We start from the raw sequence: 27780 nt of genomic DNA, 5'->3' as shown, positions 1-27780 counted from the left end.
GCCAGATGAGATTTCAACTACGCACGACTGAAATACGATTCACTTAAAGCGTTACTACAAGTATAAGAGTAGCCCGATTTTTACGAAATTTGGAATTCCTTATGACAGAACTATGTACATGCAGATAATTACATAATTGTTTCACATTTCCTTAGTAATTTAGTTCCGCGTGATAGAGTTCGAAGCTCTCTTTGAGACAGGGACTCAAGTCACACTCCTGGAAGCAGTACACTGACGTCTTCTTTTCGCAGTGTTTTGAACACAGGATACAATGTCTCTGAGGTTTGGATTTCCAACCCTTGGGTGCTAATTTCCTGAGAAAATGTCTTTCCTGCAACCTTGGATCTGTATTATCTGATGCGCGCCGGCCTTGAATATTTCGTTCCCCTCCCGAGCGTATTTTGTAAACAAACCTTTCACCAACTGAACCCAATAAGGTAATTGCTCAATATTTGTCTCTGTGACCTGTGTGAGTATTATTAGAGAATTTAGCAATCAGAATTCACCGTTGAAAACTTCTCTTTGACCTGTATAATTATCTATAGTCTCTTACACGAAATTTCCAAGTACTGTTTCCTCCTCATCGTCACTCATCATTTACCACTGCTACATCATCTATTTCATTATCACTGCTGCTTATACTGTCACTACTACTTCCGACTAAACTTTCATCTGAATTATACAATATTTCAAGCACGTTACTGTCAGTCATACCACGGCTGAGCGCGGCGCGTCACACGGACTGATGAAGCTGCAGCGAGACCGAAAGCAACAGGACGAAACTGAATGAGGGGAATAACATTTATGACGAAACAAACCAACTCGATACATATTTCAGATAAAAGGTTGAGACGTCTTTCAAACGAGATATATACCATGAACAACTGGTTCTCATATCGTATGACAGAAAGCAGCACTAACTGATGCCTACACAGAGCGCTCGTGGAGAGTTACAAAAATATTACAAGCTGAGAAATAAAGACAAATATAATAAATAAACTGCACTCCCAATGTACAAATAGAGCAAAGAACATCACACGAAAAGACAAACTTCTCAGATCATCATTTCTTTATTTTATTCTGTGGGAAAGAAGAAAGCAAACAGACTTTTAAAAAAGCAAGAGATTAGTGCTCAGACTTATTTGACAAATAATTATCCTTGCAAAAACAACTACATTATAACGATTTTTCAATTCTTATTTACAACGCTGATAAACCCGAAAATGTCTTCTTGGAAACAAAACAATTTGCATATCAATAACTCCAAAACTCTTTGCGCTAAAGCCGTAAATGTGAAACCATGTATGAGTCTATACCACGTATAGAGGTCGGCGGCTACGGAAGAAAAGAGGGTCTATACCACGTATAGAGGTCGGCGCTGAGGGGTTAACAACCAAGCAGTTTGTGCTTGATACATGCTTGGTATAGATACTCCTTTTTTTTTTGCTAGTTGTTTTACGTCGCACCAACACAGATAGGTCTTACGGCGACGATGGGACAGGAAAGGGCTAGGAGTGGGAAGGAAGCGGCCGTGGCCTTAATTAAGGTACAGCCCCAGCATTTGCCTGGTGTGTGAGATACTCCTTTAATTTACAAAATTGTTTCATATATCCTCCTCCCCCTCTCCGTCTAAGCCAAACACACGGTCCAGCCGGCTCCCTCTGTGGATCAGTGGTGGAGTGTCGGCCTCCAGATCCCAAAACAGCCATGTTCAAACCCAGCGGAGGTACTGTAGTCAGATTCTTCAAGGCCAGAAAAAAGTCAATTCAGCACTCCATAACATACAATGTCAGCACGTAAATGATCTCTGGCAACACATTTGCTGTTTACCCCACAAAATGAATTAAAACTCAGCCACAGACGCCCAAGACAGATTCGGTTTACTCTGCCATTTAGTAAGCCTACGAGTAAAACGGAACGTCGAAATTGACGAGCAAGCAGCCAGACAGTGTCAAATTAAAATGCTTGCACACTGTAGCTGAGGCCATATGATTATTATTACTACTACTACTACTACTACTACTACTACAGGGGCTGGCTGAAATATCTGATGATTTGCAATACTACTGCAAGAGAATGACCTTGACTGGACATACTGCCAGGCTGAAAGCCTTTCAATGACAATGGAAAAAAGTGAGGCACATTGAGTATTAGTTGTGAAGAATTATTTCAAAAACAATGATTCTGTTATTCTAACTCAACAAATAATTCACAGCAGGCAGTTATAATTTCAACAGAACAGTTTTCTGAGTCACAATACTGTGAGCTATGGGTTGTAAACTTTCAAGGAACAGCCTCTTTGATCAAAAAGAAAACTACTAGGAAGGTAATCAATTGCCAGATCTTCTAAAAACATTCAATGTGTGAATCAGGCATTAGTGAAAAGCCCACGACTATCTGTAAACAGGCATGCTCTTACATTAAAAAGATCTGATCGCACAATGACTTGTGTTACATGAAGATGAATATTTTTGCCTGACATGCTATGTTGCCAAACTTGCTGGGATGCTCTTTTGAATGTTCTGGAGAATCAAATGGTTCTAGTGAGAGATGAAGCAGATTTCCACCTAGAGTAAAAAACCAAACCAACCCCACGGCTCTGCAGATGCGAAAGGCCTTGGCCAGCCAAGCGACTGCTCGTAAGCCCGAAGGCTACAGATTACGAGGTGGTGTGTGGTCAGCACAACAAATCCTCTCAGCCGTTATTCTTGGCTTTCTAGACCAGGGCCACTAACTCACCGTCAGATAGCTCCTCAATTGTAATGACGTAGGCTGAATGGACCTCCAGCCAGCCCTCGGAACTAGGTAAAAATCCCTGACCTGGCCGGGAATCGTACCCGGGGCTACCAGGTAAGAGGCAGGCATGCTATCCTTACACTGTGGGGCCAGCACCTACAGTAACAAGTGATATCATTCTAAGAACTGCCTTATTGCTAGTGGCTTTACGTCGCACCGACACAGGTAGGTCTTATGGCGACGATGGGATAGGAAAGGCTTAGGAGTTGGAAGGAAGCGGCTGTGGCCTCAATTAAGGTACAGCCCCAGCATTTGCCTGGTGTGAAAATGGGAAACCACGGAAAACCATTTTCAGAGCTGCCGATAGTGGGATTCGTCTGATGTTGTATCCCAGGTTTATGGGAATTACAGAAATTTTAGTTTCTTTATGTGCGATGTGTTCTGTTCCTTATCTTGTGGATCAGGACGTTTAATTACGATTATAGTTGAATCTGTTCAAACTTATCAACATGTACAACGCCCCCACAGTCTCCGAAGTATTAATTCGTTTTGCTGCCACTTCATGGCCACTGATGATATACTTGTAATATATTTATAGAGTTATGGGATGGTTAATTCTTACTCATCCAATTTTCATGTTTCTGATCATTAAAGTTTGGTTTTATGTAATACTTATCCTCATTCACTCACACAAATGCATCTCTTGTCCTACTTATATCTTCAAGATTTTATCTAGTGTATTTCGAGATCAAGTCGACGAACGTTCCGCGGGCTCAGCCGCTGAACTAGCCAGGTCAGAAGAGGACAAGAAATTTTGGTAACTTGTGCCTTCTCATTCACTGACCCACCTTTTGAATTATTCATTTATTTGTTACCAACACAGTAAAGTACATAATTTGTTGCCCTTACGTGGGGCCATTTTGTTGTTTTGTGCAGCATTTTCGTGGGGCATTTGCTTGACAGGTATCGAGGTCCCATGGCTCTAAAATAATATGGTACATTATATATACAGTTGAACCTGCTTTATACGTAACTCTTTTCTACGTAATTCGTATTTGTACGCAATTTCCTTTAGGTCCCGGCAGAATTTAATTTAAAAGCGTGTTAATTAAACCTTATTTATACGTAATCCATTTATACGTAATTCGCTGTTATACGTATAAAGTGCCAGTGAAATATAACATTTGCGTAATTGGGCTGAGAATATGCTTTTTAAAAAGAAACTACTGAATTTATGAAGTTATGAAGTTTCCTCTTTGTTGGCATAGGCAGAAGTAGAGTGATCGGGTTTCGGTGCTGAAACAGAACACAGAGTGACATTGTTGACACTTACTGGCGGTTTAACAAAGGCGAGTCCCTTCGCTCCTCCTCTACCTTCGTCGTTTATGACACGCCGCCAAAGATTAAGATACATTATAAGCAAAGTTGGCTGTTTCGGTGCGGAAACAAAAGAAAATACAGTAAATTTGTTTGAATATGAGAATTTCTTTCGTGGGAACAACAGAGAAGTAAAATGTCCACGATTCCGGTATCTGGTGTTTGCTGTCGAACAGTAGTTTTGTCATTCACTTGCTTTTGATTAGCCATGGAGAATAGAAAAAGGAAAATTTATACGAGAAGTGGACACTAATCCACACAAAACAAAAACTGAAATCGCTTCAGACTTAGGGATTGCTTATACCACGCTATGTAAAGTCAGCAGTAAAAGAAACGCTATTTTGGATGAGTTCTTAAAACTGGGTTCAAAATCAGGAAAGCACAGCCATCAGCAAGAAGGTACGTACGTAGATTTGGAGAAAGCACTTTTCACACGGTTCCAGCAAAAGCAGGATGCAGTTCTACCAATTAGTGGAGACATGCTGAAGGCAAAGGCGATAAATTTAGCTAAATGATGAGTATCACTGCTGCTTTCAAGGCTTCATCAGGATGGTTGCAAGGATTTAAAGATCGTCATGGAATCACAAGGAGAACAATTTGCGGTGACTCAAAATCTGCAGACGACGTCACAGTGCAACACTGGAAAGAAGAGGTTCTGCCGGGTATCATAAGCGATTATCAGCCTCCAAACATCTACAGCTGTGATGAGACCGGCCTATTCTACAATCTCCTTCCTAATTAAACATTAGCTGAAAAAGGTGATTCATACTATGGAGGGAAGAAAAGTAAAATCCGTGTAACAGTACTTCTCGCCACCAATGTAGATGGATCTGACAAACTTCCTCCACTTGTGGTAGGAAAATCGAAGAATCCAAGGTGTTTTCAGGGTGCAAAAAAAATCCTACGGAATATGAATCTAATGGAATAGTGGTCGAAAAAATTCGACATTAAAATGAAAAAGAAACAGAAGAAGATCCTTCTTCGTATGGATCGTCGTGCAGCACATCTACCTCAAATCGTCCTGGAGAATGTAATTTTTCCCTCCTAACTGTACCTGCGTTCTACAACCGCTTGATTTGAGCATCATTGCAAATTTCAAAGTGCATTATAGAAAACTGCTGGTTCAACATTTAATAACACTGAGTGATGCAGGAAATTAACTTCTCTCCATTAATTTTCTACAAGCCATGGACTTTATTTGCAAATGATATTATTCTGTACAGAGTAATAGATAAGTTACAAGATTGTGAGCAACTGCAAAATGATCTCGATAATGTTCTGAGATGGACAGTAGGCAATGGTATGATAAACGGGGTTAAAAAATCAGGTGAGTTTCACAAATAGGAAAAGTCCTCTCAGTTTTAATTAGTACGTTGATGGGTTGAAATTCATTTTGTGGATCATTGTAAGTACCTAGGTGTTAATATAAGAAAGGATCTTCATTGGGGTAATCGCATAAATATGATTGTAAATAAAGGGTATAGATCTTCTTGCACATGGTTATGAGGGTATTTACAGGTTGTAGTAAGGATGTAAAGGAGAGGGAATATAAGTCTCTGGTAAGGCCCCTAATAGAGTATGGTTCCAGTGTATGGGACCCTCACCAGGATTACCTGATTCAAGAACGGGAAGAAATCTAAAGAAAAGCAGCTTAATTTGTTCTGGGTGATTTCCGACGACAGCGTTACAAAAATGTTGCAAAGTTTGGGCCAGGAACACTTGGGAGAAAGGAGACGAGCCGCTCAACTAAGTGGTGTGTTCCGACCTGTCAGTGGAGAAATTGTGTGGAATGACATCAGTAGACGATTAAGTTTAAGTGGTGTCTTTAAAAGTAGGGGAAAGATCACAATATGAAGATAAAGCTGGAATTCAAGAGGACATATTGGGGCTAATATTCGTTTATAGGAAGGGGAGTTAGGGATTGGAATAACTTACCAAGGGAGATGTTCAATAAATTTTCAATTTCTTTGCAATCATTTAAGAAAAGGCTAAGAAAACAACAGAGAGGGACTCTGCCACCTGGGTGACTGCCCTAAATGCAGATCAGTAGTGACTTGATTGACTGGATATTCAAAGACTTGAATGTTCTCAGAGTTTAGGGATTACAAGTCTTTGATTTAAACTTAAATGATCATAAAAGATTACAGTTGAAAACTTGATATTTTAATCTTTAAAAATGTGTGAAGCTTTGAGACCGCCATAAACATCATTACATGGTCTAAACTTTGCTTCAATTGAAGTAACTGTATTAATATGTTTAATATATACCCAACCCGTGGACCCACACCCTGGACCTCATACTCTCCTCCTTAGAACTTAAAACAATAACCCCAGGTAGAAACCTTTTCCTGTGCGACCACCAGTCTCTTGATGCTACATTCCTCCTTCCCCACCCCTCCTCAAAGCCTCACAGCAGGACATCCTACCGCCCTACCTACATCTGGCGCTGTGCCGACTGGCCTGCAATGTGTCGTGTCTTGGAATGCCTTCCCTGGAGTCGGCTCGAAACAGCTGATATCGAATCGGCTCGAGACCTGCTGTACGACTGGCTGCAAGCTGCAATTAAAGACTTCGTACCTGCACAACGGTCTACTACCAACAAATATCAACACTGGATATCACAAGAGACCAGACTGATACTATTTAATAAGAAGAGAGCTTGGCGCCTGTGGAAAGACTTTCCTAACCCACACACTCACAATACCTTCGTTAAAATCCGCCGCCACGCGAGGTTTATGGTCAGAAGAGACTACAAAAGACACGTAGACACTGTCACTGAAAACGTCCGCAGCAATCCCAAGCGCTACTGGAGTCTCATCAACACACGGAGAAGGACGGAGCAGATTCCTGTCAACGTGAACCACAACGGTGCAACGAAAGACGGCGCCAATCTCAATGAACTGTTCAAGAGGTATTTCTTTTCCAACTTCTCCCCTCCCTTACAAAACCAGTCGCTCCCTCCCGTAGGTACAGCTTCAAACAGAACCCTATCAAGCATACCACTCCCTCCCGTAGGTACAGCTTCAAACAGAACCCTATCAAGTATAACTACCACACCAAGTAAAGTTCATAACCTTCTTCAAACTCTTCGTACCAACAAAGCTACCGGTGTCGACACTATTGGTCCTCTTTTCCTAAAAAATACTGCCAGCACTCTTTGCATCCCTCTCTCTAAATTCTTTAACAGATGTTTTGCCACAGGCTATTTTCCTATTACCTGGAAACAGGCAAATATTGTTCCACTTCTCAAATCAGGCAACAAATTTAATGTTTCATCTTACTGACCAATTTCTATTCTCCCCACACTATCCTTTATCTTTGTCTCCTCGCATTCACTTTGCCGTATATTTCAACCAAGCAGCATGGTTTTCTACCGGGTGGCTCTTGTCTAACAAACCTGGCCACTCTGCATAGCTTTGCATCACATGCCATTGCAGCTAAATCACAGCTGGATATCTGCTACGTAGACATATCAAAAGCTTTTGATTCTGTAGACCATAAACTCTCTGAACGATTTAATATACTGGCAGTCTTCTGACCCTCCTTGCTGGCTTCCTACATAAACGTTGGCAGAGAGTGGTAATATCAGGCACTTTATCCTCATGCTTACCTGTCATCTCCGGTGTCCCACAAGGCAGTACTCTTGGCCCCTTGCTGTTTTCTTTGTTTATGGCCGATCTGCCGTCCAAACTCAACGAAACAGCGAATACCCTACTCTTTGCTGACGACTGCAAGATATTTAGGGAGATCAGGAATCCAGCAGATGCAGCTCTGCTACAGTCCTTACTTAATGCCCTCTCGAACTGGTGCCGTACTTGGAAACTTATCCCCAATCCACAAAAATGCAGCCACATGACCATAACACTACGTAAATCTCGACAAGCCCATCACCGTAGTTACGCAACAGCGTGACCTAGGTGTAATGTTAGATACAAAATTACAATTTAAGACCCACATAGAAACATATACAACAAAGGCTATGAAATTACTAGGCATTCTCTATCGCTTCACAGAAATTTCTGACCCCATTGCTATTCGTCACTTCTTCCTCACGATCATTCAACCTCTCTTTAAACTACTGCTCTCCGATTTGGACAACAATTACACAGAGCACTGTCCTTCTTTGCTGCAACTGTAAGGAACAGAAACTCCAAGCTCAGAAATCTGTCTACGCAGCAGGTATTAATGGCAATTAATATGTCACCGCTGCACATCAGGCAACAGGTAGCTGACCTGAGTTTCCTCCACGGGATCCTAAATGGGCATTACCGCTTGGAATATCTTGTCTCACTCTTCTCTCTCCGTGTTCGTTCCCGCTCCACCAGAACCAAAGACCTTCTCCACATTCCCCACACTCAGCACTCAATACTTCAACGATCTTTCCTAATCCGCCTCCCAACACTCTTTAACAATATTTTTAGGAGACAAGAGCTTGATATAGCATCAAATAAAAGCATATTCTAGAGGGGTGTAAATAGTCTCTTAAAGATAAGTTGATGTGAAGGGATTATACCGTCATCTTCACCCTCGACAATTTGACTATGAACATGGACATTCTCAAGGTTTTCGATTTGGACACTTGTTAATAGTAGGCTGTGTACCTGATGTTATATTTTGTAATGTTTGTTATGTTTTATTATGAAAGTCTATGTTTGTTGAATAGTCTGTTGACAGTGCAAGTAAAATTTGCTCAGTGTAGCTGTATCTTGTGCTTCGTGAACAAATAAATAAATAACTTTTTTGTTTGTTTTGCTAGTTGCTTTACGTCGCACCGACAGAGATAGGTCTTACGGCGACGATGGGACCGGAAAGGGCTGGGAGTGGGAAGGAAGCGGCCGTGGCCTTAATTAAGGTACAGCCCCAGCATTTGCCTGTGAAAATGGGAAACCACGGAAAACCATCTTCAGGGCTGCTGACAGTGGGGTTCAAACCTACTATCTCCCGAATACTGGTCGCACTTAAGTAAATAACATTTAACTAGTGATTCGAAACATGAGAAACAAGTTGAGTGAAACTTCGATAGTTTTGAGTTTTAATGGTAAATTAAGTATGTAATAATCATTTTTGGTATCATTCCATTTTTCTGATCAGTACAGGGTTGTCTATGACGATGTCCGAAAGACATTTCGTGGACGTGGGATTTTGAAGAGATGCAACATAGCACAGTCCACTATGTTGTTTGTTGAAAAGAAGTAAAAATACATAAGCAGAAATAATTCTGGGATGATCCTGCAATAAAAAAAATTTTAAAAACACATCACTGAAGAGGAATCATCACAGAGAACACCTCCGCCCCGGTCTGCATCACAAGAAGCTACCGTACCGTGTCGACAACAATTGTGAGGAATCCAGGTAGGAGTACATTTACCTACAGTTATTAACTTACTATACAGCTAAGATGTGCATCTCAAATAACTCGTGAGCCGTTTTAAGATACTGACATTCTGTTTCACTTTCATTAATGGTATCAAAGGGCTCATAGTTGAACATGCAGAACTTTTCCAGGGTTTTGACAAAATTTATCAGCAGACGTTTTCATAAGAGAACATCATTTCACACAATAATTGCTGATGATATGCGATTAAACTTATGCTCGTAATTACTGGGGCGTTGCACACAGGAGAACTGGTCTCGGGTCCTGCGACTTCAGTCGCAAGAGTCTCGAGCGAGAATAATGCCCATCATTAGGCACGAGAATAGACTCTCAAAAGTTCTCAAATGCATTATATTCAAGTCTGCCAGTCTTGAAATAGCTTCATTGAGGATTTAGCGTTGACGGGACCAAAATTTCTAGGCAGATGATGCGGAATTTTTTTTTCTTCAAGGAATGGATAATGCAGGGTTTTTAAAATGGGATTCAATTAGGATGCTTGCGGAAACACATAATTTGAATGAATAATCCAGGAAAACGTAGCTTCCGGGAAGGGATAATCGAGGTTTCAATGTACACTCACACCACAACATCTGGTAATGATGTTAGTAATTTAATGTTCACAAAATTATGGAAGAAACAGCAGCGAGAATGACAATAATGCGCAAATAAATTTGTAGTGTTAAGCTGTTTGCCACAACTAGCTTGAGGACTATTGTACACAAATGCTCTATTTTCAGCACTTTTCAATAATACAAACACACTGTATTATTTTGCGCATTATTCCTTCAGATGTATTTCATTTGTTTCACTGTGCTTATTTTAAAACAAGAAACTATTTTATAATTTTTTTCCCACCTACACAGGTGCCTAAAACTTGATTTTGGGGGAGGGGAGGACGACAGACCTAAAGATCCAATGTCTAATTACAGTAGAGTCTCGCTCAACCGACCTTTGCTTATCCGACACTCCGTGTTATCCGACACTGGTAGGCTTAATTTGAACTTTAGGTGGATGCAATTCTGGGACACGGGGTGTGGAGGGTGCGACTGTGGGACAAGCACTGGCAGTCATGCGGTAGGATTGTTCAATGTAGTATTGGTTGGGTGCGGATGTTATAGTTTTCATATCCTCTGTGAGTATGGAGAGTAAACGTAAGAAAGTGATTGTTTCTGTGGAAGACAAGTAGAGTGGGTTAAGAGACTGAACAAAGGGGAAACTTTCCAAAAAATGGCTTCAGATTATGGTGTTGGACATGTTACAGTGGGAGACTGGAAACATACGAGGGAATGAATTGAAAGGTGGTGCTCTACCAGAGCAACAAGTGATGAACTAAAAATTAGACAAAAAAAAATAAAATAAAATTAAAAAATGTGAGTACGAAAAAGTAAGTGAAGCACTATTTCCTTGGTTCACTAAAAACCGGGAAAAGGGCTTGTCAATATCTGGCCCCATTCTGCAAGAAATGGCGGTGTATATTCAGCAGGAGTTTAATAAAGGGTCCCTAATTTTACTGCCAATGCTGGGTGGCTTGATCGGTGGAAAAAACGGTACGGTATTGGGCAGCTTAATATCTGTAGAGAAAAACTGTCAGCTAAATCCGATGAGGTTGTGAAATTTAAAAGACAATTTCAAGAAATAATTCTTGCTGAAGGATTAACCGCTGATCAGATTTTTAATTGTGATGAGACTGGGCTGAATTTCAAGATGATGACATCAAAACTCTTGCACCCCAAGCCAAGACGTCTGCACCTGGCTACAGGCGTAGTAAGAAAAGAGTACTGCATCTACTGTACAATTGAATTAATAAGTCAATAAATAGAGTCCCGTAAAACATAGTACGTAATACAGTATAGCCTTCCAGTTTGTTTTAGTTCGTTTTCAAAGTGATTCTGTATTATCCGCCATTTTCCGTGATCTGACGTACTCCAAGTCCCGTTTAAGTCGGATAATCGAGACTCTACTGTATTACTATTCTGCCTGTTGCTATTTCTATGCATCCATCTCTTGGCAGTGTATTGTAGCTGCAGTTACATTTAAGGCAGTTACTGTATGAAGGCTGCAGAGTAATGACACAGAGAGCTTCTGGACATTATGAAAGACATTATTTGTAGGGTTGGTTGACCCACAAGAGCACGTCCAGCTCAGCAAGGAAAGCAATGGCGAACTACCTCATAGCCTAGAATCCCTCATTATAGAGTTGCCATTTGTTTCAGCAGTTTTCATATAACCAGATAAACCTATGGTGGCAGTATCTGAGGTTTAACCAGTCTCTGGGCTCACGACCTAGCAGATATAAATAATTAGCATCATTGTTACTACCACTACCAAGACTACTACTGTACTACTACAACACAATTCTGCCAGACTTCTTCAGGGTAGTTTTTTTTCCTTCTTCGATTTGCTTTACACTGCGACTCAGATTTTACGTTGAAGATGGGATAGGAAAGGGCCAGAAATGAGAAGGAAGCGACTGTGGTGTTAAGATACAGCCCAACTCTTCCCCTTTCAGCGAAGTAACTCAATTTTCTTTAAATAAAAATCACAAAATCAAATTTGAAATTAGGGCATTAAGGGGTTCTATGTTCGATACAAGGTAGAGGAGGGAAATGGATATGAGTAGAAATAAAGGAAGATTTACTGAAAAAGTTTTATAATCAACTAGAAATCATAAGATGAGCACAACCTTTGGAAGATGGCTAACATGCACTGAGGACAAGTTTAGATCATGCACTATAAATTCAAAATGCATCTAAGTAACAAATCAGAGAAATTTCAATTATCTTCATTACCTTTATTGTAATGATCAAAAGCAATAATAAAATGCTACTAGTGTTAAATCTTACGGTTGTGAAAATTCTATAGTGTACTTACCATCAGAAGCAAGAAGTGATTCAATGACTTCCTTTGATACATGCTCCACAAACAGTGCAGAGGGAGTTTCCCTAAAAAACAAATTGCACATGAAACAATGGCTGGCAAAATATATTACACTAAGAATTACAATTACAAACAAATGTATGAAATTAACTCACAAAATGGAAACATTACGAATGAAATGTAAAAAGCACTAAGATTGGGCAACATCATTTTTCATCAGAGTCAATTATTATATGAACATTTTTAACTTTGGACGAGTTGTAAGGGGGACATATTAAATGGCAGCAGCCACCAGTAATAAACACAATTCTGATGTCCACAAGGAAGTAGTGAACAACGTTCTCCACACTCTCCTCAAAAGTACTTCATAATTTCTGTCTAATTGCGATATACTCTACCTGTTATGACTACACTACAGCAACTGAACAAGTCATCTCACTGGTGCTCAGTTTGGAGTTGAACTAGGTTAATTAAAATCATGTGGATTCAAGGAAGAACATGACTCAAGTCAAAAATAAATAAAAGGCACAGTAAAATTAAAAATGTAGCTATTTACCAAACAATAGCCATCCTGACGAACTATGTTTATGAATATGACCACTACGTTAAAATTTCCGACTGTATATAAATTATGACAAACGAATGAAAATGAAGTGGAATAAATAAAACCATCAATTCTAACAAATGTTAATCAATTAATATCAGTTTTGAATTAATTTACAATGAATTTTACTGGAAATGATCTAGGTTAAATTAGTGAAATGCCCTTGTTCAAAATCTGAAAAGAAATTAAATCATTTTAATTAAAACTGAAATACGTAAGTGGTTCGTGTTTGTGGGTTACTGTAGTCACGTCCTAGTTCGTGAACCATGGCTAGGAATATACAATTCACCGGTGGTCCATAACCCGTTTGAGGAGAGATCCTCACTTGGACTATGTGCAAGTAGGGTAGCATCCTGCTTCATGAATTTACCGAGCTCAGAACATTTTAAGCAAGCCTTGGACCTATGGGAATAATGGAGTCCCACTCTCATTTGACAGGCGAGGGACTCCTTGGAAACAACTTGGCGAACGAAATGGAATTCGATGGGGAGCTATCAATATTAATGGGGCTTATGGAAGAAAGAAGGTAGAACTGGCTGAGTCAGCAAAGAGGATGCATCTGGATGTGCTAGGAGTAAGTGATATTCGGGTAAGGGGAGATAATGAGGAAGAGATAGGAGATTATAAAGTGTACTTGACGGGTTTTAGAAAGGGAAGGGCAGAGTCTGGGGTAGGGCTCATCAGGAATACCATTGCACACAACATAGTTTCTGTTAGGCACGTAAATGAGCGAATGATGTGGGTAGATTTGTCAGTTGGAGGAATAAGGACAAGAATTGTGTCAGTGTATTCACCATGTGAGGGTGCAGATGAGGATGAAGTTGACAAGTTTTATGAAGCATTGAGTGACATCGTGGTCAGGGTCAACAGCAAGGATAGAGTAGTGCTAATGGGCGATTTCAATGCGAGAGTTGGGAATAGAACTGAAGGATACGAAAGGGTGATTGGTAAATGTGGAGAAGATATGGAAGCTAATGGGAATGGGAAGCGTTTGCTGGACTTCTGTGCTAGTATGGGTTCAGCTGTTACAAATACATTCTTCAAGCATAAGGCTATTCACCGCTACACATGGGAGGCTAGGGGTACCAGATCCATAATAGACTATATCCTAACAGACTTTGAATTCAGGAAATCTGTTAGGAATGTACGAGTTTTCCGGGGATTTTTCGATGATACAGACCACTATCTGATCTGTAGTGAACTAAGTATCTCTAGGCCTAGGGTAGAGAAAGTGAAATCTGTCTGCAAACGAATAAGGGTAGAAAATCTCCAGGACGAGGAAATTAGACAGAAGTACATGGATATGATTAGTGAGAAGTTTCGAACAGTAGACAGTAAGCAGATTCAGGATATAGAAAGTGAATGGATGGCATACAGGGATGCTGTAGTAGAAACAGCAAGGGAATGCCTAGGAACAACTGTGTGTAAAGATGGGAAAAGGCGAACATCTCAGTGGAATGATGAAGTGGGAGCGGCCTGTAAACGTAAAAAGAAGGCTTATCAGAAATGGCTCCAAACAAGGGCCGAGACAGACAGGGATTTGTACGTACATGAACGAAACAGAGCGAAACAAATAGTTGTTGAATCCAAAAAGAAGTCGTGGGAAGATTTTAGTAATAACCTGGAAAGGCTACGTCAAGCAGCAGGGAAACCTTTCTGGACAGTAATAAAGAATCTTAGGAAGGGAGGGAAAAAGGAAATGAACAATGTGTTGAGTAATTCAGGTGAACTCGTAATAGATCCCAGGGAATTACTGGAGAGGTGGAGGAAATATTTTGAACATCATCTCAATGTAAAAGGAAATCATCCTGGTGGTGTTGCAAACAGCCAAGCTCATGGGGAGGAGGAAAATGATGTTGGTGAAATTATGCTTGAGGAAGTGGAAAGCATGGTAAGAAAACTCCATTGTCATAAGGCAGCAAGAATAGATGCAATTAGACCTGAAATGGTGAAGTATAGTGGGAAGGAGGGGATGAAATGGCTTCATAGAGTAGTAAAATTAGCATGGAGTGTTGGCAAGGTACCTTCAGATTGGACAAAAGCAGTAATTGCACCCATCTATAAGCAAGGGAACAGGAAGGATTGCAACAATTATCGAGGTATCTCGATTACTATACCAGGCAAAGTATTCACTGGCATCTTGGAAGGGAGGGTGCGATCAATCGTTGAGAGGAAGTTGGATGAAAACCAGTGTGGTTTCAGACCACAGAGAGGCTGTCAGGATCAGATTTTCAGTATGATCCAGGTAATTGAAAAATGCTACGAGAGGAATAGGCAGTTGTGTTTATGTTTCGTAGATCTAGAGAAAGCATACGACAGGGGACCGAGGGAAAAGATGTTCACTATACTGGGGGACTATGAAATTAAAGGTAGATCATTAAAATCAATCAAAGGCATTTATGTTGACAATTGGGCTTCTGTGAGAATTGATGGTAGAATGAGTTCTTGGTTCAGGGTACTTACAGGGGTTAGACAAGGCTGTAATCTTTCACCTTTGCTGTTCATAATTTACATGGATCATCTGCTGAAAAGTATAAAATGGCAGGGAGGGATTCAGTTAGGTGGAAATGTAGTAAGCAGTTTGACCTATGCTGACGACTTGGTCTTAATGGCAGACTGTGCTGAAAGCCTGCAGTCTAATATCTTGGAACTTGAAAATAGGTGCAATGAGTATGGTATGAAAATTAGCCTCTCGAAGACTAAATTGATTTCAGTAGGTAAGAAATTCAACAGAATCGAATGTCAGATTGGTGATACAAAGCTAGAACAGGTCGATAATTTCAAGTATTTAGGTTGTGTGTTCTCCCAGGATGGTAATATAGTAAGTGAGATTGAATTAAGGTGTAGTAAAGCTAATGCAGTGAGCTCGCAGTTGCGATCAGCAGTATTCTGTAAGAAGGAAGTCAGCTCCCAGACGAAACTAACTATACATAGGTCTGTTTTCAGACCAACATTGCTTTACGGGAGTGAAAGCTGGGTGGACTCAGGATATCTTATTCATAAGTTAGAAGTAACAGACATGAAAGTAGCAAGAATGATTGCTGGTACAAACAGGTGGGAACAATGGCAGGATGGTACTCGGAATGAGGAGATAAAGGCTAATTTAGGAATGAATTCGATGGATGAAGCTGTCCGCATATACCGGCTTCGGTGGTGGGGTCATGTGAGGAGAATGGAGGAGGATAGGTTACCTAGGAGAATAATGGACTCTGCCATTGAGGGTAAGAGAAGTAGAGGTAGACCAAGACAACGATGGTTAGACTCAGTTTCTAACGATTTAAAGATAAGAGGTATGGAACTAAATGAGGCCACAACACTAGTTGCAAATCGAGGATTGTGGCGACGTTTAGTAAATTCTCAGAGGCTTGCTGACTGAACGCTGAAAGGCATAACAGTCTATAATGATTATGTATGTATAAGTAAGCAAACATGAACCTCATTAAAACTTAGTATCACAATCACTTTGATTTTAATTGAAATTTATATAATTATTCATACACTTCCTATTACTTTAAATTTAAATTAAATTGACAGAATGTTCTAACACCTGTTAAACAAGAAAATTATTATAGACGTAGCTGCTGAAAGAAGATTTACAGTAACATAACATATCGGTCGCGATTAACACATTCGTGCTCTTCAGCGTGTATCAAATAAACCTGCAACTCAGCGCTTACTGCCTTCATTTGCTTTGACTTCTGGCAAGTCCTCACAGTTCATTAAAGAATTGTGTGATGTATTTGTATCTGCAAACATTCCGTTGTATAAACTTAACAGCTCGAAATTACATGGATTTTAGGAAAAACATATGAATCAAGAAATATCAGACTAATCAACTTTACGTAAGAATTATTTGCCGAAGTGTTATGAACACACATTAAACAAAATAATATCTGAAACTCATGGGAAGAAAATATGAGTGTCAATCAACGAAACTTCAGATGCTATGGAGCGTTACATAATCAATGTCTTGATGGGAACTTTAGATGTGCATACACCAGGTGAAATACTTTTATTGACTACCGAGTGTTAGAAAAGACCAATTATTCTACCATATCAAAACTGTTTGGTAATGCTATGTTTCTCCTGTGGCCTGAGGGCATCAAACATGACAATGTACTTTTATTTTTAACTGACACTGCACCGTATATGGTACGAGCAGCTAATTAACTGAAGGGACTCAATTCTAAAATGGTCCATGTTACATGTCTTGCCCATGGACTGCACAGAGTTTGTGAAGAAGTAAGGGTAGACAGGCCTATAGTGAACGTTAAGAAAGTTTTCTTAAAAGCACCCTCGCAAGATGCACGTTCCAGAGATGAAGCTCCAGACATTGCATTACATGCACAACCTATCATAACTGGCTGGGGCATGTGGTTAAACGCGTGTATGTATTATTGCAAAAACTTCAAGTCAGTGAAGGAAATAGTGCAGAGTTTTGACAGTGAAGAAGCTGCAGCAATAAAAATTGCCCAGGACATTGAAAGTAGTTTGGCATTCATAAGATCAAATTTCGCCTTATTGACAGCAACAATCACACCATTGGAGAAAACGGGCAAAGAAATGCTCATTCCATTTCCTTAATCAACCAGGTGGAAACTAATCTTAGCAACAATCGTGGCGAAATTGCTGCGGGTATTATATCAAAACTGAAAAAAGTGCTGGACAAAAACACTGGGTATGAAACATTATGCAAAATCTCAGACATTCTTTCTGGTGAAAACTACTGCACGAGAATTGAGGAGGGTTTAGCAGCAAACGAACTTCCTCACTTCAAGTAAGCTCCGATCACATCAGTTGATGTTGAACGCAGCTTTTTGAGATATAAAAACTTGTTGGCTGATAACCGCAGATCATTTACATTTGACAACATCAGAATGACATTCGTAGTGCAATGCAATTCAGACTAAAGTGAATATAAGCCTTTTGTTAAGTGCTAGAAATCTATTTTGATTGACTTTTCAGTTTGAGCTTAATATGTCATTTTTGAAATATTGGTGAGTTTATTATTATAAGGTCATTTTCTCCATTTTACAGTGGATTTTTTTAAAATTTTTAGATCATTTATTAAAGTCATTTTTGAAAATTTAAAGTGCACATTTTTAACTTTTTTACGGCATCAACATCCGGGCCCTAATCATGACGTATTGTCTTGTTCCATTTTATGGCTCACTGTGTGGCATTTAATAAGTGCGAATGTTCCCTCTTCATAGAGTTGTTGCTGGACATGTCAATATCTGTGTGAACAGAAAGAAAAAACAAAGTGCAAGATTTTTCCATCTTGCCAATTTAGAATGGCTACTAAATGTGTGGAATGTGCGCACGCGCTTACTGCCGCTGTTAGCTTATCGCTGTATGCTGTTTGGAAGCACGTTGTGCACTGCTCTGTGTACATCTGGGGCCAGTGCCTGTGGCTATGGAGGGGAGGAGTGGAGGGGCAAGCGGACCAGCTGTTACGGGAGGTGGGGTAGAGCGGTGCGTGTCTTCTGGCGGTTCCTTAATGTGTATTGCATTTTGTTTGTTGACTATTTAGGTAAGTGTTGTTTTTTTTTCTTTACGTCGCACCGACACAGGTAAGTCTTATGGCGACGATGGGATAAGAAAGGCCTAGGAGTTGGAAGGAAGCGGCCATGGCCTCAACTAAGGTACAGCCCCAGCATTTGCCTAATGTGAAAATGGGAAACCACGGAAACCCATCTTCAGGGCTACCGACAGTGGGATTCGAACCCACTATCTCCTGGAAGCAACCTCACAGCCGCGCGCATCTAACCGCACAACCAACTCGCCCAGTGGTGTTTTTTACGGGAGGGATAACTGTATTGAAAATTCTTACATTTCATTTTTTCTTTCTGTTCACACAGATATTGACATGTCCAACAATACAACTATGAAGAGGGAGCATTCACACTTATTAGATGCCACACAGTGAGCCATAAAATGGAAGAAGACAATACGTCATGATATTTTAATGCAATTAAGTAGCATAAAAACTGAGGATTGCATGTCTCAAGATCAACAATCCACACTGATGAAAATACTAGAACATTAGCATAAACTCGCGTGAGTATTTACATAACGTTTTATCAACTCAGATCAAAAGCATTAATGTGGTGGACTGCAAGAACGCTATGAACATTTCCAAGTTTAAGAACATTGTATTTTAACAAATTATATGTTATTTATGAGTAGAATAGTGAAGTTTTAAATCTCAAATGCAGGTCATGTCAACTTCGACGATTGTTTCAAAACCATGACAAAAACACCACATTAACCCTTAGCACTCACGCGGCGGGCCATGCCCGGAAATGAGAATATTCCGCGTAGGTACTACGTCGGGCAATGCCCAACATGACATTCTTCCCTATATAACTCCTTTGTCGGGTTACGCGTGCATGAATTACAGGTACAGTACGGTACTGCAAACCTTCGACGAAAATTTGAAGCCATGTATGGCTATAATCTCTTTGAAATCAGGCTTTGTGCAGATTCTTTGCAGACCATGCGAGTTTGTATACAAACATTGTTTAGCAACATGGCGTCATTCGAGCAGCATGAGAAAGAAATAGCCACCAGACTTTTAGGTGAAAGTGACGATTTCAGCGATAGTGGGAGTGATTTTCAATTAAATGGTGAGAAAGATATTGCAGAATGAGATTGTGTTGGTGAGTTGAGTGATAAAAATCCCGATAATGAGAAAATTATGCTGAATGGCAATGCTGGTACCTCTTCTGATGGAGGAAATACCGTGACACTGACTTGGATTTCAAAAGCTCATTCACAGGTACGTCAGGTTATAAACAACCGCATCGTTGAATGAACGTGACTTTTTCCAATTATTACTTTTCAAATCAAATTAAATCAAATCAAATCAAATCAAATCAAATCAAAATCTCTTTATTTGCAAATGAGGTGTCTACCTCGGTGGCAAATGGTACACTAAAATACATTATTGTCAAGCACTAAATATTAAATTAACAAGAGAAAAAAATTTTCCTATAATACAATATTATACAATTTACGCTAACAATTTTTTTCTATTAAACACACAGCTCATCCTTAATAAATTTATATTGTTTACAAAATTCTACTTATAATATCTCCTGTACTACGTACAAATATAGTCAACTGATATACAGTATGTGGAATTACTTCAAATGATACTATACAACTGGTATAAGATTAAACTTTACATTGCATTTATTTACTTTTTTTTTACCCATTCTGGAACCTAAGTAGCATAACGACCTGCTGCGTCTTAACCAAGGCCCCTTTTGCCACCACTTTTCAGAGTTCCTGAAGGGCCTTCACAGCTACCGTAGCAGTCCCAGGGCCCTCGAAGTCCCCACTGTACTTCACCCCTACAAGTAGTCCCCTACTTTGGCTGCCCAAACTCCTTAGACCAGGGGATGGAATTAATTTATTCACACACATTTTTTTAATTTACAATAACCTGCACTGGTCGAACCCTCTAACACTTCATTTATTTTCTCTGTTGCTGTTTATTCTCTTCTTGAATATCTGTTCAGCGATAGTGGGAGTGATTTTCAATTAAATGGTGAGAAAGATATTGCAGAATGAGATTGTGTTGGTGAGTTGAGTGATAAAAATCCCGATAATGAGAAAATTATGCTGAATGGCAATGCTGGTACCTCTTCTGATGGAGGAAATACCGTGACACTGACTTGGATTTACCCCTGGTAAACTGTTCCACTCCTTCACACCCTTCCCAATGAATGAAAATTTACCCCAATCGCTTCTGCTAAAATTCCTTCTAATATTTGTGGTCTGTCCTGCCGATATAATTATTTTCCAACTGAAGCCTCTTACGGATATCTCCCCATGCTGCTTCTCTTGTATAGGCTCTATATAAACCTATAAGTCTAGTTTTTCCCTTCTCTTAAAGTTTCCCTCCCAAGTTCCTTTAACATTTCTGATACACTACTCTTTCTCCTGAAATCCCCTGTTACAAATCTTGCTCCTTTCCTCTGCACACTATCTATTTCTTTTATTAGGTATTCTTGGTGAGGATCCCAAACACTGTTTGCATAATATTCCAATAATGGGTGAATCATACTTAGGTAACTTTTTTCTTTTAATTCTTTATTGCATCCTTTAAGTAGCCTCATTATGACATGTAACGATCTGTATGCTTTCCAAACAATGTCATCAACATGACCCTTCCAGTGCAAATTACTTTCAAATCTCACACCTAAGTATTTGCACTTGCCATCTTTTGGGATAACTACCTCATCCAAAGTATATTCAAATTCAGTTTTAAAGCTCCTGTTTGTAAAAGTTGTAACAGTTGATTTGCCTCCATTAACCTTCATATTATTTTCTTCAACCCATTGTTGGATACTTTCAAGGTCCCTTTGTAATTCTGAACAATCCTCAATGTTACTTATTTCCCTGTAAACAATTATGTCATCTGCATACAATCGTATTTTTGAGGTTATTTTGTTCCCTAAATCATTTGCGTATATTAAGAAAAGTAACGGACCGATTATTTTTTAATTTTTTTTTTTGCTAGTTGTTTTACGTCGCAACGACACAGATAGGTCTTATGGCGACGATGGGACAGGGAAGGAAGCGGCCATGGCCTTAATTAAGGTACAGCCCCAGCATTTGCCTGGTGTGAAAATGGGAAACTACGGAAAACCATTTTCAGGGCTGCCGACAGTGGGGTTCGAACCTACTCTCCCGAATACTGACATTATTTATTATTTATTACTTTGACTTTCTGAACCATTGAATTTAGAAATGTTTTTATCCAACGTGTAACCCTTACGTCCAATCCTATTCCCTCCAATTTCTTTAATAATATTCCATGATCCACTCTATCAAAGGCTTTGGAAAGATCTATGGCTATGCAATCTAACTGACCTCCTGAATCCAACTGATCTGATATGCCCTGCTGAAATCCCACCAGTTGTGCCTCACAAGAAAATTTCTTTCTAAATCCATACTGGCTCCTCATGAACCAATTTTTATCATCACATATCCCTCTGATGTACTTTGATATTAAACTCTCCAGTATTTTACAAACTATACTGGTCAGGCTGATTGGTCTGTAGTTCCTGGTTTCCTTTTATCACCCTTTCCTTTATACATTGGTATTATTATAGATTCCTTCCATTCCTTTGGTATTACACTATTATTTATGACATAGTCAAAGAGAAACTTTAAATAAGGCACTATGTACCACCCCAATGTCTTTAATACCTCCCCAGTAATCTGATCACTTCCTGCTGCTTTTCCTTGCTGAAGCAGTTGGATTTCTCTGAAAATATCTTCATTTGTGAATGAGAAGCTTCTTGTTTCCCTCTGTGTCTCTTCCTCTCTATCTTCTGTTTCGGTTTCAAACTTCTGACAATCATCTACCGAATCTCTGAATTCCCTACTAAATAAGTTTGCTTTTTCAGTATCTGTTAAATAGTGTTCACCCCCTTCTCCCACCATTGTAGGAATTTGGATTCCTTTTCCTGTTTGATTCCTGATATATGAATACAGCTTTTTTCCATTTCCCTTTGTGGTCATTACCCTCTTGAAGTATGCCACTGTTTTCTAGTTTCTCTACTCTCCCTACCCTCTTTGATTTTCCTGTTTACAATTCTACATTTTCTTTTTAATTTTCTTATTTCCCTTGTATAATAAACAGGGTCTGAGGTCATTTTACCCTTCTTAACAGGTACAAATCTCTTCTCTCCTTCCCAAATGATTCCTTTAAATTTACCCCAAAGTGTATCCACATTACGCCCTTCACTTATCCAACAACTGAATTGTGATTTAAGGTAAGTCCCAAATTCATCAACTTCAGTTTTTCTGTACAATTTCTTGTCTTGTGTAACCCTCTTATTAAGCCTTTTTGGTACGAGTCCTACATCCATTATTACAGCCTTATGGTCTCCTATTCCTTCAATTACCTTAGTTTTATCAACAATTTCCCATGGTTTAACCAAGAATACATCTAGCAAGTTATTGAGACGAGTCAGTTCTTGTACTACTTGTGTAAATCCTCCCTCCCAAATTAACTTATTTGCCAGTTTCTGTTCATGCGCTTCACTTGCAGCTCCATTTCATTCAACTTCAGGCAAATTTACATCTCCCCCAATTATTACCATATTATTATTGTTTTTATGAGTATAATCTATTATTTTCTCAAATATTTCCATGTCTCTGTCCTCTCTTCTAGACCTGTATGTTCCTATAATTCCCACCTCCTTCATATTATCACAAACTAATTTTATCCCTCTCATCGGTAAACCATTCATTTGAACAATAAGTTTCCTTCACCAGAATAAACACCCCCCCCCCTCCCTTTTTATCTCCTCGGTCTCTACGATAGTACGATAGACTGTGTACCCTTCTGGAAATACTTCTCTATTACCCACCCCTTCTCTCAACCACGATTCCACTCCTATCACCACATAAGTCTCATAAGATTCCATCAATGTACCGAATTTTAATTGTTTATTTACCACACTTTGACAGTTTACCATGAGCAATCTCAGACACCCGCCCTCCCTAAAACTTGACTGTTGCAATTGGGTAACTTGAAATTCCTTACTTTCCTGAGTTTCATTTTCTAGTTGACTGAGCCAGCTTGAAGTACAGCTGGCTCTTTCTACTAGTTTTCATGGTCAGTATTATAACTCAAGGGAGTTGCCTGTTTTACAGTACATATCTTAAGATTCATAAAATCCAGAACAATATTTGCTATCTTTCGTTTACCTGAATTGTTTAGATAGGGGCCATGTTTTGCATAACAGTATCTCTCAAAACTGCTGCATTCAATAACTTGAGTATTCCAAAAATGTTTACAAATTTTAACAATATCTGTATTGACCTTGTCCACTTCAATGTTCACACACGTGTCTCTACTCAAATCATGCCTGTGGGGCACGTTCACTACAAAGATGTTAGTGTGGGTCAGCTTCCCTAGTGTATGTTTAAAAGTTGTGATCTTACATTCTTGGCGTCGTCGTGAGCTACGTCGTTCGTCCCACCGATGATAAGCACTGCATCGCCGCTCCCGAAGTTCCTAGTTGCTTCTTCTACATTTTCCAGGACACTGCTGATAGAAGCTCCTGGATATATTTCTCCGGTTGCTGCTATATTCTCGTCGTTCATCACTCCCGCAATGCCCCTTCCTTTTGTAGAATGTTTATAATTTCTAATGCACTTTTGTATTCCTCATCGATTGTTTTCGGTGCTTCATCGTCAACGCCTTCGCCAACTACAACATTCCGAACACACTGCTCACAAATCCAGTCAACATTTTCATTAGTTTTTACGTCTCTAGGGCAATTTATGCACTTATAATGCCACCATCAATCACACGAATCACACAACATTCCATTTTTCACTAATCTTCGACATTTTCCGCACTTTTTGTCACATTTTACAGCTAATTTACTCGGAGGATAAAACACTACGTCGCCATTACCGGGCGCCATTTTGAAAAAAAGTTATTGTCGGAAATTGTGCGCGAGATTAACCGGTATGCTATTGTAAACATTCAAAAGGTTACGCCCCTCACACGTGAGTCTATTAGGGGGTCGTGGACAGATGTTACTTTTCCTAAATTCAAAGCATTTTTAGGCGTAATCCTAAATATGGCAATGAACAGTAAGCCTAAATTATGATGCAAGAGTGGTTTCTTCAGCAATACCTGCAGAAAAAAGCCTGGATTACATCCCGTCGAGTGTTTTGGGAAGTTTCACACAATGCACTATTACAGACAAAAAGTGACTGCCTGAGATAATTTTAGGTTTGAAAATTGCACCTGAATACTGTTTTGTACTTGTATTATATTTATTTTGTGTTTGCTTTAGCTGATTTTTATAAATATGCTGTCAATATGTTTGTGCTCTCTGTTATCCCTCTGCAAGCAGATTCTTAAATGGAGATGGAGAGGCAGCAGTGTTCAGAAGAAAAAGAGGGCTAAGGGTTAATACTACACCACCATTATTCATATCACATGACATTCTTCATTAAATTTAATGTTGTTTTATAATTATATGTTACGTTAACATTAGATTATATGGCCAGCTGAGGATGACCTCAAATTAGGTCAAAACCAGTCCTGTACATTAATAAGACAATAGATTATAAGACCAATGTAGATTCTCAGAGAATGAACATGTGCTGGTTAAGCGGCATGGCACACCTAAATGTGAGGGAAAGAGGCAGTTCCACACTGAAGAGTTAGAACACGATTGTCACAATGATCAAATCAATTCAAGTTACTCGAATTTTAGGTTAGCTGCGATGCCACTTTACTTTGATTCCACCCCACCTCACTAAATAGCCTGATGGGGTGCAAATGGTAGGAAGTGCAAAAGGCGCAAACATAAATTTGAGGGTTTTAATACATTGTGAACATCAGAAATGTGGAGGGGGAAGGCCAACAACAAATGTTGGAATGTACAGGGAATGTAAAAGGGGTGTAATAACATATGTATGAATTTTACATGTCAAACAGAACATCTGCACAATAAGAAACATATCTCAAGGGCTAACTTTGCCATTTTCCATTGCTTTAAGTACACAAGCCTATATTAACTATCACATGCTTGCTGTGAAAAAAATTAACAGTTATAGATATACCTGAAGTGTTTATCAGCTTCTATTTGTTTTCTGATATCATCCTTGTTTTGTTCAAATAAATCCTTGTCAACAACCACAGGCTGGAGCCGACCATATCGTTCTTCGATTTTTGAGCACAGATGAGTCATAGCAATATGGATTATTTTCTTGCCATATTTTGTTCTTGGATATTCAGTATTTATTATTTTACTGGCAGTTGGGAATTGAATACCCTGTTAAAAATAATGTGCAAACATTAGGGATCAAATGTATAAATTCAATTTGCAGTAACTCCAGTTAAATATATACAACTATAAAAACTTCTTACAATATACTTGGAACAGTGATTGAAGCTAGTGATGTGGGCCATTGCAACACGTGGATCTCCTTTCTTATCACACAACATACAAACATAGAGAGGTTCCTTTCCTCTCTCATCAGGAGTCAGTTCCACCAGATACTCCAGCCCTACATAAACACACACACACAAAAAAAAAAAAAATGCTTAACAAAAACATATTACCTAGCAAGCTAGAAAACATACAAGATTTCGACCCTGAAAAAAAAATTACAATTTTCCATTAAAAGTAGTAGGCAACATGGATATCATGAAGAGATGGAGGTAGAGTATTAAAGTAATTCTCAAATCACAAAGAATATTACTAAGAAATTTAGATAATTTATGAAATGAAAAATGAAATATTTGGTAACTTGCACTCTTGGACTGGATTAAGAATACACACACACTCACTCCACATGCTTCTGATGGACGTGAAGTTCCTGTGCCGATCTCACAATCCTCTTCCATCCTTTTTTATCTTGAGCCTGCTCTTCCCAGTTATCAATTTGGAGAGTCCAGCATACCTTGTTGATCTCCTTCTTTCAGGTGCTTTGGGGTCTTCCTGAAGGTCTTTTTCCATTAAGAGATCCCTTGTATAGATCTACTGGTGCTCTTGTTATCCTGCATCCTCAGTACATGTCCAGCCCAGTGCAGTCTGTTGGATTCTATCATACCCATTATAGTGTATTGTTGAGAGAGGGTGTAGATCTCATAATTAGATCTTTTATGCCAGCTTTGAGAAATAGGACTGAACCATGGGCCAAATATTTTTCCATAGACTTAATTCTCAAAGATTTGCAACTGCTGGTGCTCTTTCTTAATTATACTCCAAGTCTCGAAACCATACAGAAGTATTTGTCGAATCATTGTATTGTAGATAATCATTTTTGCATTCCTTGTTAAAAACCTGGAGCCTAATATAGGACTCGGAAAAAATGCCTTATTTGCATTCTTAATTCTAGCTTTGTGTTCCTGTTGCCTTCGGTTTTGCTCATTGATTAATAAACCAAGGAATTTAAACTCCTCTATACTTTTAAATATATATTTCCCAATCTTCAAAGTCAATATGTCAACCTCCTCATGATTCGGTCTCTGTACAACCATGTAATAAGTCTTTTTATCATTTACCCGTAACCCAATTTTTGCTGCCATTTCATCTAATTCCACAAATAACTGTCTAATTTCTAATTCATTGCAGCCAATAAGAACAATATCATACGCATATGCAAGGACTTTATGTTGTCTCCCCAATATGATGCCAGCAGGTACAAGAGCTAATTTCCTGATAATCTTCTCCAGTGCAATGTTGAAAAGAAGAGGAGATAGTGCATCCCCTTGTCTCAGGCCAGTTTTATTCTGGAAGGAACTTGATTTTCTGCCCTTCAGCAAAACACAACTAACATTACCATCCATACACAGTTTGCACACGTTAATTAAGGTTAAGAATGGCAAACAAATTATTACTTACATAGACAGGTCTTAATACCTCACATTCAAGTCTTGATTTTACTTCGTCATAACACGATGCAATAGGCGACTGTCTATTAAATATGCTCTTACACTCTAAAAAAAGCTTTCTATACATCACAAATCATGTTTGGGATATTAATGAGAATGCACAGTATATTTATTTTCCTCAGAATACCACAAATGAAGTGTGGATTTCAACACTCATTTACAAAAAAAAAAAACTTCTGTCAGTTGAAAATTATTGAATGCATATGTTGAAGAGTTTCAAGAATTCATTCACACCTTTTCACGTTAGGCACTGTACAAGCCTGATCCAACATAACCAATCTGGAACTGAGAAGTACTACTGGTGTACAGGAAATGGAAAGAGTATTTGCAAAGAGAAGAAATGGCAACTCTAGTAGAATGCTGACA

General features: G+C 39.1%; 1 protein-coding gene across 2 annotated transcripts in view; it reads right to left on the bottom strand.

Moving 5' to 3' along the window:
- The window catches only part of LOC136857534 (uncharacterized protein CG7065), a 288117-nt gene that overhangs the window by 190295 nt on the left and 70042 nt on the right, over positions 1 to 27780 (bottom strand). For both annotated transcript variants that reach the window (XM_067136264.2, XM_067136263.2), the window contains exons 5-7: positions 25885 to 26024; positions 25578 to 25789; positions 12359 to 12429 (exon numbers count right to left, since the gene is read on the bottom strand). In XM_067136264.2, the coding sequence (XP_066992365.2) occupies positions 12359 to 12429; positions 25578 to 25789; positions 25885 to 26024 (423 nt within the window). The remainder of the gene's footprint in view (positions 1 to 12358; positions 12430 to 25577; positions 25790 to 25884; positions 26025 to 27780) is intronic.

The sequence above is a fragment of the Anabrus simplex genome, chromosome 1 (assembly GCF_040414725.1).
Source record: "Anabrus simplex isolate iqAnaSimp1 chromosome 1, ASM4041472v1, whole genome shotgun sequence".
Taxonomy (NCBI): Eukaryota; Metazoa; Arthropoda; class Insecta; order Orthoptera; family Tettigoniidae; genus Anabrus; species Anabrus simplex.
The sequence above is the reverse complement of the archived record's forward strand: the minus strand, read 5'-3'. Positions and strand labels throughout refer to the sequence as shown.